Source organism: Lepisma saccharinum, chromosome 10 (assembly GCF_977018435.1).
Source record: "Lepisma saccharinum chromosome 10, izLepSacc3.1, whole genome shotgun sequence".
In the NCBI taxonomy this organism is placed as follows: domain Eukaryota; kingdom Metazoa; phylum Arthropoda; class Insecta; order Zygentoma; family Lepismatidae; genus Lepisma; species Lepisma saccharinum.
Window position 1 is genome coordinate 14,241,717 of NC_139238.1, and position 14,500 is coordinate 14,256,216.

Here is a 14,500-nt window from a genome sequence, read left to right on the forward strand (position 1 = left end):
TTAAGGTATGGTGCCTTGAAAACAATGATACCATGTGACTGAGAAAGTGCTACGTGTTTTATTATTTTCATAAATAACTTTAGCTATTGTTTACATTTGGCCTCACAATAAATTATGTATATATCAGAAAACAAACCTATCTATTCTTTAGTTTTCAGTATGTTGGGCCAATGTAGTAAAACCATACGTTGGGCCAACATAGTAAAATCATACATTGGGCCAATGTAGTAAAATCATACATTGAGCCAACATTGTAAAATCATACGTTGGCCCAACATAGTAAAACCATATGTTGGCCCAACCAAAAACCACTTGTTGGCCCAACATAGTAAAACCACATGTTGGGCCAATGTAAAAACACATGTTGGCCCAATGTAAAAACCACATGTTGGCCAAACATTGGAACCACAGCCAAAATTACCGTTGGCCAATGGTATGTCTTTGTGTTTGGCCAACCGTTGGGCAACCATTTTCAGTATGGTTGGACCAACCACTTTTGGTTACTTGGGATCTAGATGCTTTTACGATGCCCACTGAAATTGACACCTGAACATTATAACAATTTAAATTTGTTCAGAAAATTTACATGCTAATGTATACAGTGATTGGAGTGGGGAAGGATGGCATCCCTCAACTAGCAAACCTTGCGTTCATAAACTCCAGTTAAGTCAGCCAAAGCCAGCTGGCTACATCTGTTCCAGAACTCAAGCCAAGTCCGGCTAGCTCTGCCCACTTCCAGTTCCATGATGTAATGGTGACATATCCGGCTTACTTGTCTACTAAGATTTGAAAGCCGTTTTTGATGCGGCTGAGTTGTCTGACTGCAGATGAAATAATTGTAATTTTGATTCTTATAGGATGGTAGGATGTCTCGACTGTCATTCAGGGGACTCAGGTTCAATTCCCAGGCAGGGTGATTTCAGTTCCCTGCATGGAGCGGGTATCTAAGCAATGGATACCTGGGAGTAACCCCAGAGCGTAAAGGCAGCCAGTGTGTGGTGCTGATCACTAGACCTCGGATTTTAGACTTTTAACCTAACAATTAGTCTTGCTCATTTTCAGTGCTTTTTAGCATTCACGCATTGCGAATTAACATTTCAGCATTGAAATTTGCACCACTGGCTACGCTTCTGTTTAAAGATCATTTTCAGCATATAAGATGACCCTCACACATAAATGGCGAGGTTTTGTCTGTGGATAATGTGAAAAAGATAGCTATGTATTGTGCAGGAAATTGTAACTTTTGCTAGCAGCACAAGTATTAGTATTACAATTAAAGGATAATTTTGAAAAAGATGCATAGAAATGAAAATTTGGTTAGAAAATTAAAATTTGGGGGTTATGCATACAAATTTTTACAGTTCGTTTGAAATTTTGTTTTTTCACAATTGTACGTAATCAGTATTTTTCAGGAGCGTTGAACCATTTTATTTTTTTTTAACTTACTTCAGGCTTTTTTTAGTCTAATTTTAAATATTTTGAACCTATTTTATAAGTTTTAGAATCTATTTTAGGGTTTTTAGGACCTATTTTAGGATTTTTAGAGCCTACTTTAGAACCTAAAAGTATGCTATTTAGAACCTAAAAATCCGAGGTCTACTGATCACTACCTCCACAAATAGCTCCATGTGCATGAAGTAGCTTTATATTTTTTACTTTATGCTTAATGGAATAAGACAAAAGTGTGTCCAGATGTAACATTATGTACGTTCTTTCTCTGCCTGACTGAGAGAGAGAGAGACAGAGTTACTTAGATTTGCTTGAATCACATGAGGCTAGATTCCCTGCTGGATTTTCCAGTTGGACATGGACTAGTTGTGTGGTTGTGTGGTACTGGCTCGCCTGCTAGTTCTTGTTACCATACTTGTTGGCTTTTGTTCCCACAATACATTGTGCAGAGCAGACAAGCTAAAAAAAATGTACGAGTGATTCGACAAACATTGTACTGTTATTAAAAATGAAAATTAAAAGAAAAGTATGAGCTAGAAATTGGCATGAAAGAAAATAAGCAAGGTATACTCAACAAGCTTTTCAATGAACTCAAGTATGTATATTCATGCATGAGATTCACAAGATTTATTCATAATATTTTGTTCAACTATGTCAAAACATTTAATACACTGCTAATTATAAGGATTTTCATTATCAATTAATCGTATTTGTTGTGTACAAATCTCATCGCTTTGGATAAATTCCTAAAAGTTTATGAACATGAATGCACATTTTTTTTCCATTGAGCAGTGAACAAAAGCAACAAATACTCGAAAGACAAAAAAACTTGCCCTTGCCAAACTCATGGATTATTTTCACATGACCAAACTTTCGCTCTGATTTTCTGTTCTACAGAATCTAGCAGAGAAAGCCAGTCTAGCAGCTAGCCTGGCAGCCATCATTTCTTGACAGGTAGCCAGTCCAGGGCCAACTAGAGAATTCCTGCTGGAAATACAGTTCTATGTGATTCGACCTTTAGTTAGTTCTTTCTGGACTCGAAATATAATGTAGAAATGTCTATTAAGATTAGTATAATTTCAGATTACACAAGGACTGATGATCTTGCAAGCAAAATTGGATGAGTGCTTGACAAAGAAAGCCGAACTTGAAGGCAACATCAAGCTTTGCGAGGAGAGAATGGGTCGTGCAGAGAAACTGACTAGTGGTCTCTCTGGGGAAGCTGGCCGCTGGAAAGACACATCGATGCAACTTAGAATCGACCTTGTGAACATTGTTGGAGATATTCTTCTTAGTGCGGGTACGTTGTAGCATAGAAAAGAGAAGTGCAGATCTTGAAGTAATTCTGTAAGAGGACCTTCTCAATACCAAAGTGGTAATGCTGTTGCCTTGTAATCAAAGGGTACCATGTTCGATCCCAGATTGAGGTATATTTCATCTCATGATCACTCTCATTGTCACAATTGACCTGAAGAGGAAGTACAGATGAAGATGAAGAGAAGGAGCACATAGTGGTATTTTACTTCCTTGTAAGGTTAATTGTGACAAACAGGATGAATGATGATAAGGTGAAATTGAAAGAAATCCCTGTTGTCTGCCGAATGCCCCATTCCTTACTCTTCTGGTTTCTCTACTATACTCCTTAGAGAGATTTCAGACCAAAGCGACAGGCGACAAGCTGGGCTTGACACCAAACTGGCAAGCAACACAGACCCCTTCATTCTATAAGCAAATATTCACCTTGCATGCAAGAACAACAGACCGAGGCGACACTGTGCATGCTATTGAGAAAATGGCCAAGTCTGAGCAACCTGCGAGTGACAAGTGACACACTGGCCCTTGTTTACCACCATCTAGGAATTATTACATAAAATAATTAATCCAGTTCCTTTCATTTTGGTGAACATATTTATCATCATTAACATGGGCGTTGGGGGGGGGGGGGTAAAGTGGGTCCATAGCCCTCCCTGGAAATTGACATTGTTCATTTCAGGTAGCAAAAATCAGAAAGCTTGTTACTTTAATTGTTGATAATGGAAATAACGTTTAGTTAGTTATTATTCAAACAGGATAGCAAAAAAATTCATTAAATATAAAAAATAAGTGCAAAAAGGAACAGGAAAATTATTTGAAAAGCTGTGTTAGATATTCACTGATCTGATGGATCGAGTAGAAAATTTTCCCCAAGGATACATAAATTGGAAACAAATTAGGTTTATTTTGTTTAGTTTGTAACATTTATTATTGTATAAGACTAATCATAAACATGATAATAATAACTACTATTATTGTTGCATGCCCATGAGCACCATCGATCTCATCATGAGGTTTTCCTATCAAGTAATAGCGTCGTCGCCTTGTAATCAAGGGGTCCCGGGTTCGATACCTGGTGGAGGCACATAGTGGTTTGGATCCCACTTTAAACTGTATGTCCAGTCCCGATTACCAATTAGCCTTACTGTGCATAAAGTGGACTTAAAACACCAACTCAAACCAACTCCTTTCAACTAACTGCCTTATCATCATTGCTAAATTGGAGAATATCTTTAATTTTATGTATGGTATTCCTTTTCCATATGCGGTAGTCAAGAAAAATACTGTACATTAATAACAACATTAAATTCTCTCTGGTTCATGTTGTTTCTTTCAGGCTGTGTTGCTTACCTGGCACCTTTCACTGCTTCTTATCGGAATGAACTAATGAAGCATTGGCTGGACTTCTTAACTGAGCAAGGGGTGCCACACAGTGAAGAGTGCTCGCCAGTGACCACGCTGGGAGATGCTGTGCTGATTCGAGAGTGGCAGATCCAGGGACTGCCTCGTGACATATTGTCCACAGAGAATGCCGTGATGACTCAGCATTCAAAACGCTGGCCTTTGTTCATTGATCCCCAAGGGCAAGCCAACCGATGGATCAGGAATAAGGTATTATTTTCCCCTTTTTGTTGAATTAATTGATGATTCAAATTAATATTTTCCCTTGTTAATAGGAGGAAATATTATTTGTGTAGTAAGAAACACAAAAAAAACTAGAATGTCTTGATATTACATACAAAAATATAGAATTGTATTATATATGTGCTATAATTAAAAGAATTCTATGAAAGTGAAAACAAAATTTCAATTTCTCAGATTATTTAAGTCAGCCATTATGTACATAACCACATAACTGGCTTAATGATTTGATTGATTGAGTTGGTGTTTTAAGTCCAATTTATGCACAGTAAGGCTAATTTGAACTGAACCTACGGTTTAGAGTGGGATCCGAGTCACTGTGTGCCTCAATCGGGTATCGAACCTGGGACCCTTTGATTACAAGCTGATGATGCTAGCACAACGCCAACAGAGAGGTGTGTAATGAGCAGGGACGGCGACAGGGGTGGGCATGGGTGGGCAAGCACCCACCCAAAAATTCCTGTGCCCACCCAATTGCCCACCCAATCAAATTCAATAAGTACATATACTTAGGGATATATGAATGATTCAATAAATAAGTGTATTCTGGTATTCGTAACATGTATATTTTACTTGTGAATATTATCTATGCTAGAAATGTTCACATATTATCTACCCATGAAAATTTCGTCATTAGAAAGTGAAAGTAATTACTACAGCTATTGAAACAAAAACTGTGACCAAATGAATACTTCCATGATTATAAGCAGCTAGTAGGCTTAGGAGGCTCAAAATTATGCATGGTATGATCAAGATTAGATCAGAATTTAGGGTGAACTTGAGGATTACAGCTCCGGTCCTTCACTGGAAAAGACTGCTTTGAAAAGTACCACATAATGAAAAAAATAGGTATTTCGGATGTGGTAAAAAATATAATAACAAACGACACCATGTAACTTGGCGAGAAGTTATAACTGAAACTGTGTAGAGGGGACTGGAGTGAGGTCTTGGTGCTGTAAGCTCCAGGTCTCCACATACGCATATAAATCCCGACCTGGGTATCGTTAAAATAATCTCCAAATAATCAAATAAAAACATCATCATCATGGATTGAATTTGCCCCGGATATGTTCTTAAATTTATACTGCTCACCCTAAGCTATTAATATGGAGCTTCTGCCCACCCGGTCGAAAATTTCTGGCGCCGCCCCTGGTAATGAGCCTTAAAATAGTTAATACAATAATAGTTATTATAAGTGAAATATTTCTGTTACCCCTTCGTCAAAGCATATTGAGTGCTCAATGCGTGATCTCTTGATACAAAAGCCAACCCCCTTGAAAAGTGGTTAGCACAGCATGCTATAATGGCAGAGGTTCCGAGTTTGAATCCTGACCTAGGCATGGGTGTTCTTTGTGAGTATCCCCTTGTCAATTTCAGTAAATCATCCAATTAGATAAAAGTGACAAAAAAGCAAAGTAACATAAACCAAATCAATTAGAAACTTGACACTTAAGATTCAGGGTTCAGGTCCACTGAGTGGGACATTAACCCCCATCCCCTACCTATGACCCAGTAAGAAATACTGTGATAGGCAGGAAAAGATGGCAAATCACGGCTAACTAGGAGCACATAATGGTATTTTACTTCCTCAAAAGGTTAATTGTGACAATCAGATGAGATTGAAAGAAACCCATGTTCTCTGCCGAATGCCCCATTCCTTACTCTTCTGGTTTCCCTACTATACTCCTTAGAGAGATTTCAGACCAAAGCGACAGGCAACAAGCTGGGCTTGACACCAAACTGGCAAGCAATACAGACCTCTTCATTCTATAAACAAGCATTCACCTTGCATGTGAGAACAACAGACCGAGGCGACACTATGTATGCCATTGAGAAAACAGCCCAGTTTTAGAAGTTTAGAATCTTGACACTAAGATTCAGGGTTCAGGTCCAGTAAGCGGGACATAACCCCCATCCCCTACCAAAATTACGGCTAACTACCAAAAAAAAGTATACGTATTCCCCTTTTGACAATCCTGGGCATGCCAATGTTCAGGTCCTCTACTTTTACTGGTCCATAAGTGTACTGTTTCATTTATGGAATGGTCGTGCTGATTCTTGACAATGACTTATTTGTGAAACTAAGAACTTTAATATTTATTTAAATCCAGTGCAAATCCTTGGGTATACTAATTGTCAAGTTGTCAGATCGAGATCTTCAACGCAACCTGGAAACAGCCATTCGATTTGGGAAAGCGTGCTTGTTAGAAAATGTTGGACAGGAATTAGATCCAGGCCTTGATCCAATTCTGCAGAAGAATGTCTTCAAGCAAGCTGGCAACTTAGTGATAAAATTTGGAGACAACGTGATCCCATACAATACAGATTTTCATCTCTACATTACAACTAAACTTCCAAATCCTCACTATACTCCTGAAGTGTCAGTGAAAGTTCTCCTGGTGAACTTCACACTAGGTCCCAGGTTAGTGGTATTTATATGCTACATTTGACAACAATGGTAGCATTAAGATGTATGAAAAAGATGTAAAAGCAACGAATAAATAGCGTATAAATAACTTATGATGATATATTTCCAATGGTGGCGATTAGGGGGGGCAAGGGGGGTAGTTGCCCCCCACTTTTGCCCCCGCACTATGCTAAACTTTATCTTAAGGGGGGAAATATATACTGTCTTGCCCCCACAGTTTTGGCACCTTGCTCCTCCTGTTATGGAACCCAATTGCCTCCATAATATAATATTTCTGTAGCCTATTTCAAGCCAGTCATTCAATAGTTACTGTAAAAGTAACCAAAAAATTAATCAATTTAAACTGTAATTCTTTACAGTTAACATTAGTCTGTTATTTTTACAGTAACATTATTCTAGCTAAGATGTAGCTCATAGAATATGTTACATTCATAAAGCGCAAATGAGCTGTTCTTTTAAAATTAGCTAATTTTAATATATTTCAAATAAACCCCAAGTGTTTAAATGTGAGGTGAAAAATTGGTCACCAAAATATTCCCTTACAACAAATTCTATGTGAAGATTAACATGCATTCTCACTCTGTTTTGTTTCTTACTGTGCATACTATTGAAACGTAAAGATGTTACTGTAAAATTAACTGTTAATTTAAGCTACTCGCTAAGTACCATTTACACATTTCAAAATGTAAGTAGTTACATTTGTAGTTACTGGATAAAAGTAACTTATTTGCAACTGAATTGCAAGAAACTCGTTACTTCCAAACATTTCAATTTATATTGCTATTCACTTCTTCTGTAATAACTAAAGTGCAGATTTGTATGTAATTACATATTCTATTCCTTTCTAGATACATGCCTCAGGTAAATTTAACTGACATGATTTTGAATAATTTTTATGTCACATATCTTTACATATTTGCCAGGATATTACACTTTACATAAAACAACATATTTCGGTGATTTTTTTTCCTATCTTGATCCTTTTTCCTATATTTTCGATCTCTGAAACATGATGAAGAAAATTAAAGCTCATGTGTTGTCATATTTTCTAATCAATGAAATGTATAGGTCATAGGTTACAGTCACCTAAAATTTACTGCCAAGTCGAAAGACAGGCTGAAGGCCCCACAAAAAAAACCATGGGAACCGAAAGATGCTGGAGTTTCTCCCCCACCCCCTTTCTGGTTACATATTTTCATTCCGTTTTTTGGTTTGTGCAAAACCAATTAAACTTGGCATCTGTGGACAAGAAAGTTACTTTCCTGTACGTAGCGAGTTACACAATGTTCCTTTGAACAAAAAGTGCAAAGGTAGCTTTGTATGTTCATTCGATTGTTTTTCTGATCGATTGCAGTGTATGACAGCTAAACACATGGAAAAGTGGTTCACTCTGTAACAAAACACAAGTGAGTCCTGTATGCATTAAATATTCTTGAATCTGCCCACACATTTACATATTCTACAATAATTTGCAATGTGAAAATTAATTAATACTTGACAAAATCAGTTTCTTAAATATGTACATATTGCTGTCCTTTTTTGAGTTCATAAATTTGATACAAATATCAATTTGAACAACTTATGTCTTTAAAATTATATCAAATATGTTCAAATAAAATAAATATCTAGCAGTATTCTTGAAATTGACAATTGGGTTGGTGTTTTAAGTCCACTTTGTGCACAGTAAGGCTAATCGGGACTGGACCTACAGTTTAAAGTGGAATCCGAACCACTATGTGCCTCCACGATGCTACCACTGTGCCATTGGAGAGGCCACAATTCTTGAAATTGCTTGGATACTTGATTATTATTAATATTACATATTCTTTGATACTACATATTTTGCTACATATCCTTGATAATGAATATTTTGGTACATATTTTATCAATTCTTGCTACATATTTATGTACATATTTTGTACTTTGATACTACATAAAAATCCAGAGTCTAGTAATAACAATAATAATTCAATATTACTTGCAAAAAACATTTTTAATTATGAATTCATTTTTGTGAGACTTTTTTTCTATTCATAATTAATTAACAATTATAATGCTTTTCCAGAAGTAAGATGGACTAATTATATTTCTACTAAAATGGTAATTTTAACCATGTTTTTGTCATGAACATAAATAATTTATTACTATGACTAGCGTTCCCAGAATTTTATTTCAAAGGGTGCAGGGAAGCATGTAATATACTTCAGACCTGTAATCAAAATTATTATTCAGATGAATTCATGAAGTCTGGGCTGCTTCATCTGAAAAAACTGGCACCCTGTATATAGCTATGGTAAACAGAATGATATAATTAATAACCAATTAATTGATACGACTCGGTACCTAAAATGCAGAAGACTGAGATATGTGCTCCTGTTGCCCCTCTGATGACCTTCTATAATCAATCGATTGATTGATTGAATTATGTTTTTTTACGTCGCTTTCTGCCATCTTTGGCTAATTGCGATAATGGAAATGAGTGACAGTATGATGAAATTGATGAAGATTCAGTCACAAAGAACATCCATGCCCAGGGCAGGATTCGAAGACGGAACTCCTGGCATCTTAGGATGCTGCACTGAATACTACACCACGTAAGTCAGCTCTTTTGTAATTCAGTTGACTATGTAATTACATGTACAGGGTGGACCAAAAGTCATGATTGGATATTGATATATTATTATCGTGAAAGAAAATGTTGTGATCAGAACAATAGTCAAGTAGGAAATACAAGGTGGAAACTAAACACATGAATAACGCATTCCACCACAATGTGTGTCTTAACTGCAGCATTCAGACACACCTTTTTTGGAAAACCTGACTCATAACCACAATATCGAGAAACAGAAGAATTATTATCACACTCAATGTATGTGAGGAGGATAAACATTCCTCTCAACAAATAAAAACTTTTTACATCAATTTTGCATCCAGATAATACATTCTTGCATTATAAATAGTATCCAATTGTGACTTTCGGCCCACACATCTTTAGATAGAATTTCAGATGTAACGAATTTGCTGCAGTTTGACTGAGATGATTTCTGTGACAGAGTTTGATTTTAATTTTCCGCAGTGGTTTGCAAGACCAGCTGCTGGCTATAGTTGTGGCAGAAGAGCGGCCAGACTTGGAAGAGGCCAGGAATATGCTCATTGTAAGCAGTGCGCAGATGAAGGGGGAATTGAAGGAGATAGAGGACCGCATTCTCTACAAACTCAGCACTTCACAAGGTTCTCCAATAGACGACATTGATCTCATTGACACACTCGAAGCTTCCAAGATCAAGAGTGAAGAGATTACGGTAGGTTTCAGCAGCAGCTCCACAATATAACTGCACAGATGCAGAACTGACAAGGTATTTAAGAAAATATTTTGCATGGGAATTTACTAACTATCAGTGGCGTCTCGTCCCTTGGGGCTTCCGGGGCTTAGCCCCTAAAGAAAAACGGACGTATTGACGTAATTATCAATCACCATAACGCATAACTATCACACAGTCTTTTAAAAGGTGATTTTTACCCATGTAAATTCATCGTCTGTTGCAATGGATACGACAGCGCTCCTAGCGGCATTGATGTCAATTATCGTTTTCCGGGGCACGTCGCAAAGGAAGGCGTGGCCTACACCCACCTAAGCTACAGTGAAGGTCACGTGCTAGCAGAGAGAGAAGGGGAGAGTCCAATGGATTTGAGTGCTGATTCGGGGCTAGTTCCTTAGCGTCACGTTTGATCTCGCATGTTGTACTGAGTGTTGTGGTGGCTTTCATTCGCTATGTTTGAGTGAGTTTGGCAGGGTTGATGTTCGAACACAAATTGATGAAGGACATAGGCTGTCAATTACAAGACACAATGAATTTGTGCAGAAAAATAGGCATATATTAAATAGAATTATCGATTGCTTAAAATTCTGTGGTCGACATGAACTTACTCTACGAGGACATAATGAAAGAGAACAATCTTTAAACAGAGGCATCTTCCCAGATTTATTATCCCTTCATAGAAGAGGGAAAACTAAAGAGGGAACTTCGTGTTCTTTATTGTAGTGAAGAGTTGAAAAACATAAACTCTATCAGTAGATTGCATTAATTTTTTATTTAAAATTATTTAGAGGGTACCTTTTCAGAAACAGTAAAAATGACAAACATAGTTTTAATAACTGCAGTGGCAACAGCTGATTCTGAACGATATGTTTCAGCACATTGAAGCTTATTAAAACCTGCTTAAGAAATGCAATGGGACAAGAAAGACCAATTGCCTTGGCACTTGCTTACAATAGAGAAATAATACATTTCAAACATAGAGGGCTTCAACGAAAAAGTAATAACAAAATTTGCTGAGCAGAAGAACAGGAGTCAACGTTCGTAGAAAGGTATGTTTCACAACAATACCTGTTTCTTTTGTAATCATGTGAATTGTCATTATATTTTAAATTCTTTAAAAAAATAAGTCCAGTTTTGTAGTTTAGAAGAAGATAAATACCCATCTTTTTTTGTAATTCATGTAATTTATTACATTTTAAATTCTTTCAAAAAAGTAAGTCCAGTTTTGCAGTCTAGAAGAAAAAGATACCTATTTTTTGTAATTCATGTGAATTGTCATTATATTTTAAATTCTTTAAAAAATAAGCCCCGGCCAAATTTGAGGCCACGAGACGCCACTGCTAACTATGTTTCATAAGAAACAAAATGCTGCATCAAGTAAAAAGAACGATTGGGTACAACCCTCTTCCCATGTATGCTTGCAGCCTCGAAGAGGAAACGAACATGCCTTGTCTTGAGGCACCTTTACAGGTATTACTCATCGCATCCAGCTCAAGAGATCTCTTGGTCAAGTACTGTGTTTCGTCTTCCGACATCAGCGTGTAATGCTTTCATGGTTAGGTTAGGCTTGTTAGCTTTAAATATCTTATTATAAATACACTACATTTAGTCTAACTACTAAAGGATTTAGCCTGATGTCAGAAGATGAAATGCGGCACTTGACAAGAGGTCTCTTGAGTTGGGTGCGATAATTGAGACCTGTACCTTCACGGGGAGAGGGCCACATAAGAAATAGCTCACATTGGTCACATGAATGATAAGCAGGGGTAACACCAGGGGGGCATGAAGGGGTGCTTGCACAATCCCTAATTTTCTTCTACACCCCTTCAGCACCCCCCTATTCAAAACCTACATTGAAAACATTAACTCTTAGAGTGATGCACCCGAATGTCGGGTATTGTAGTGAGACCACTGTTATTGTATACAACAGCAAAGCATATATACGTACTTTCCTGTAATGTCGGTAGTCTCTCTCTATAAAGATCAGAGGCCATCCTATTTTCTTTCGTCAGTACTGTTGATAAGAATTGTTTCTTCTTTTGTTTTAAGTGGCCTGTTTGGCTTTTTCTGCATTGACCTACAGCTCAGTGAGTTCTTCTTTTGGCATTGTTGTTAAACAGTTTTATTGTCTGCTTACTTGTTTCTATTTTCTCCAAGTCACGCTGAAACAAAAATTTCAGGTGCTACACCACTTAAAAAATCCGCCATTTTCTGGCGATTCTTCAATTTCTTTTATCTTCAGCCACACGTAGCACAGACTGGGTGATAGAGATGGAGGCAACCTAATGTGTGTTTCTTGAGCCCACATCAAGGTTACTAAGAAAATTAATACCGCATTTCTGGGTGGATTACAGTTGCATTTTCAGGCACACAAAATATGCATTTTTCTTTACATGTAAGACTTTTTAGGCATATTTTGGAATATTATATTTGCTAATGTAAACAAGCTATGTGTATTTTGATACAACGCATTTGTTCCTTGGCCAGAGGTTTGTTTGGTGTGGAAACATCACTGGGCTATAATCAATAGTTCCAAAGTTATGAAGTTAGCTCCAAGCCTCATTTCTAAGATTTGGATCACATTTTCTGTTTTGCACCATCTCCTTCCATAGGCTATAACTCTACAACTATTTTGGGGGAAAAGCTAATATTTGGAATACAAGCCTTGCAGACATGATTGAACAACCTTGCAAAATTTGTCCGAGTTGAAGACTGAACCTTGGGGGCCTGGTTGAACTGATGTGTATATTTCAAGAGGTTGTATACAATATAGTATTTTTCACTCTATTTATTTGCTATGTACTTACCTATACAATAATCATAAATGTACATCTATTGTTTGTTGTAGGCAAAAGTGGAAGCAAGTGAGATAACCCAGAAGGACATTGACGTGAACCGTTCGCTGTTCAATCCAGTTGCTGTCAGATCTCAGATTCTATTCTTCTGTCTGTATGATCTTGCCAATGTGGATCCTATGTACCAGTACTCCCTGGAATGGTTTCTCAGTATATTTCTTGGAAGTATCAAAAATTCTGAAGCCTCAAGTAAGTCTACACAGCACATTTATTCTCATTCCTTTGCTCATGCTTTCCATCTTTTGTGTGGATAAAATACTTTCAAAAATTGGTTATGATGTTTAAGTAACATGCTACTGTAAGTATAGATACTGAAGATAATTGTGATTAAGATTTCAATGTGCTGACTTGGTGTGATAGGTGGTCGACATTTGATCATGCCACCGAAGTTCATAGTTTCAAATCCAAGCCTGGCCATGAGTGTTCTTTGTGTGTGTTTGTTCATCGCATGTAATCATTACCCATCCAGGGCCTCCCAGATTGCTTTGGTAATATTGTTGCCTTGTAATCAAGTGGTCCCAGGTTCGATACCTGGTGGTGGGACATTGTGCTTCAGATTCCACTTCAAACTGGAGGTCCAGTCCCGATTAGCCTATCCATGCATAAAAGTGGGCTTAAAACAAATATGCATTCACTCATCCTCATGGTCTCAATTAGCCAAAAGTGACAGAAAAGTTATGTAAAATAACAAAAAATGCAAATGCAGATACTTTTGAATTTAAATTCCAAGGGGTTATGAAAAAAGTTTGAATTCTTCAAAATTTGAATTAAAGAAAACCATCATTATAGATGGTTTCAAGGGATATTAACTTCTGTTCAAATTACTCAGTAATTCTAATCAACCAAGTTCGAATTAGAGAGAGTCCAGTACAAGATTTCAATGTGAGGGAAATTCGTGAGAGAGAGGGGGTGGGGGGAGGTCTGAACAGGAAACCCTAACCACACAATATGTTGTGGGTTCAAGATGCAGCCTTCGAAGCTGTGCTCAAACCACAAGACATTTAACATTCTGTGGATTGTATCCCATTTCCATGGGCATTCAGAAGGGAGAGCAAAGATGGGGGGGGGGGGTCACGCTCATCCCTGGAAAATGAATATTGCCTAAAATTATATATCTCATACATACATTTCAGTCACATTAATTGTTAACCCTTAACTAGGCATGTGGGGGTAAATTTGACCCCCAGGTAGGTATTTCTTAACACCCAGACACTTGTTGCTTGCCCCTGGTGCTAGCTTATCTAGTACCTTCCTAAAACAGTCTGATTCAACTGTCGATGTCATTTCCTTCATTGTGAGTGTAATTGTAGCAAGGTGAAGCTGTTTCAAAGTTGATGGGGGGTCAAATTTACCCCCACGTGCCTAGTTGCGTATGTGATTTTATTGTTGTTCATTTTTTTAGAACTTTCGCTTACTGTGCTTTGTGAGTGAAATATTTTAACAATTTTTACTTGATTTGTGTTGTGTGACCGTGTTTTGAAATGAATGTTTAA

General features: G+C 37.3%; 1 protein-coding gene across 1 annotated transcript in view; it reads left to right on the forward strand.

The window, feature by feature from the left end:
• LOC145994472 (dynein axonemal heavy chain 1-like) overlaps window positions 1-14,500 on the forward strand; it is a 1,132,367-nt gene that overhangs the window by 1,080,059 nt on the left and 37,808 nt on the right. The window contains exons 51-55 of the mRNA XM_083130607.1: window positions 2,533-2,749; window positions 4,100-4,374; window positions 6,516-6,826; window positions 9,909-10,134; window positions 13,001-13,196. Coding sequence (XP_082986733.1) covers window positions 2,533-2,749; window positions 4,100-4,374; window positions 6,516-6,826; window positions 9,909-10,134; window positions 13,001-13,196 — 1,225 coding nt within the window. The remainder of the gene's footprint in view (window positions 1-2,532; window positions 2,750-4,099; window positions 4,375-6,515; window positions 6,827-9,908; window positions 10,135-13,000; window positions 13,197-14,500) is intronic.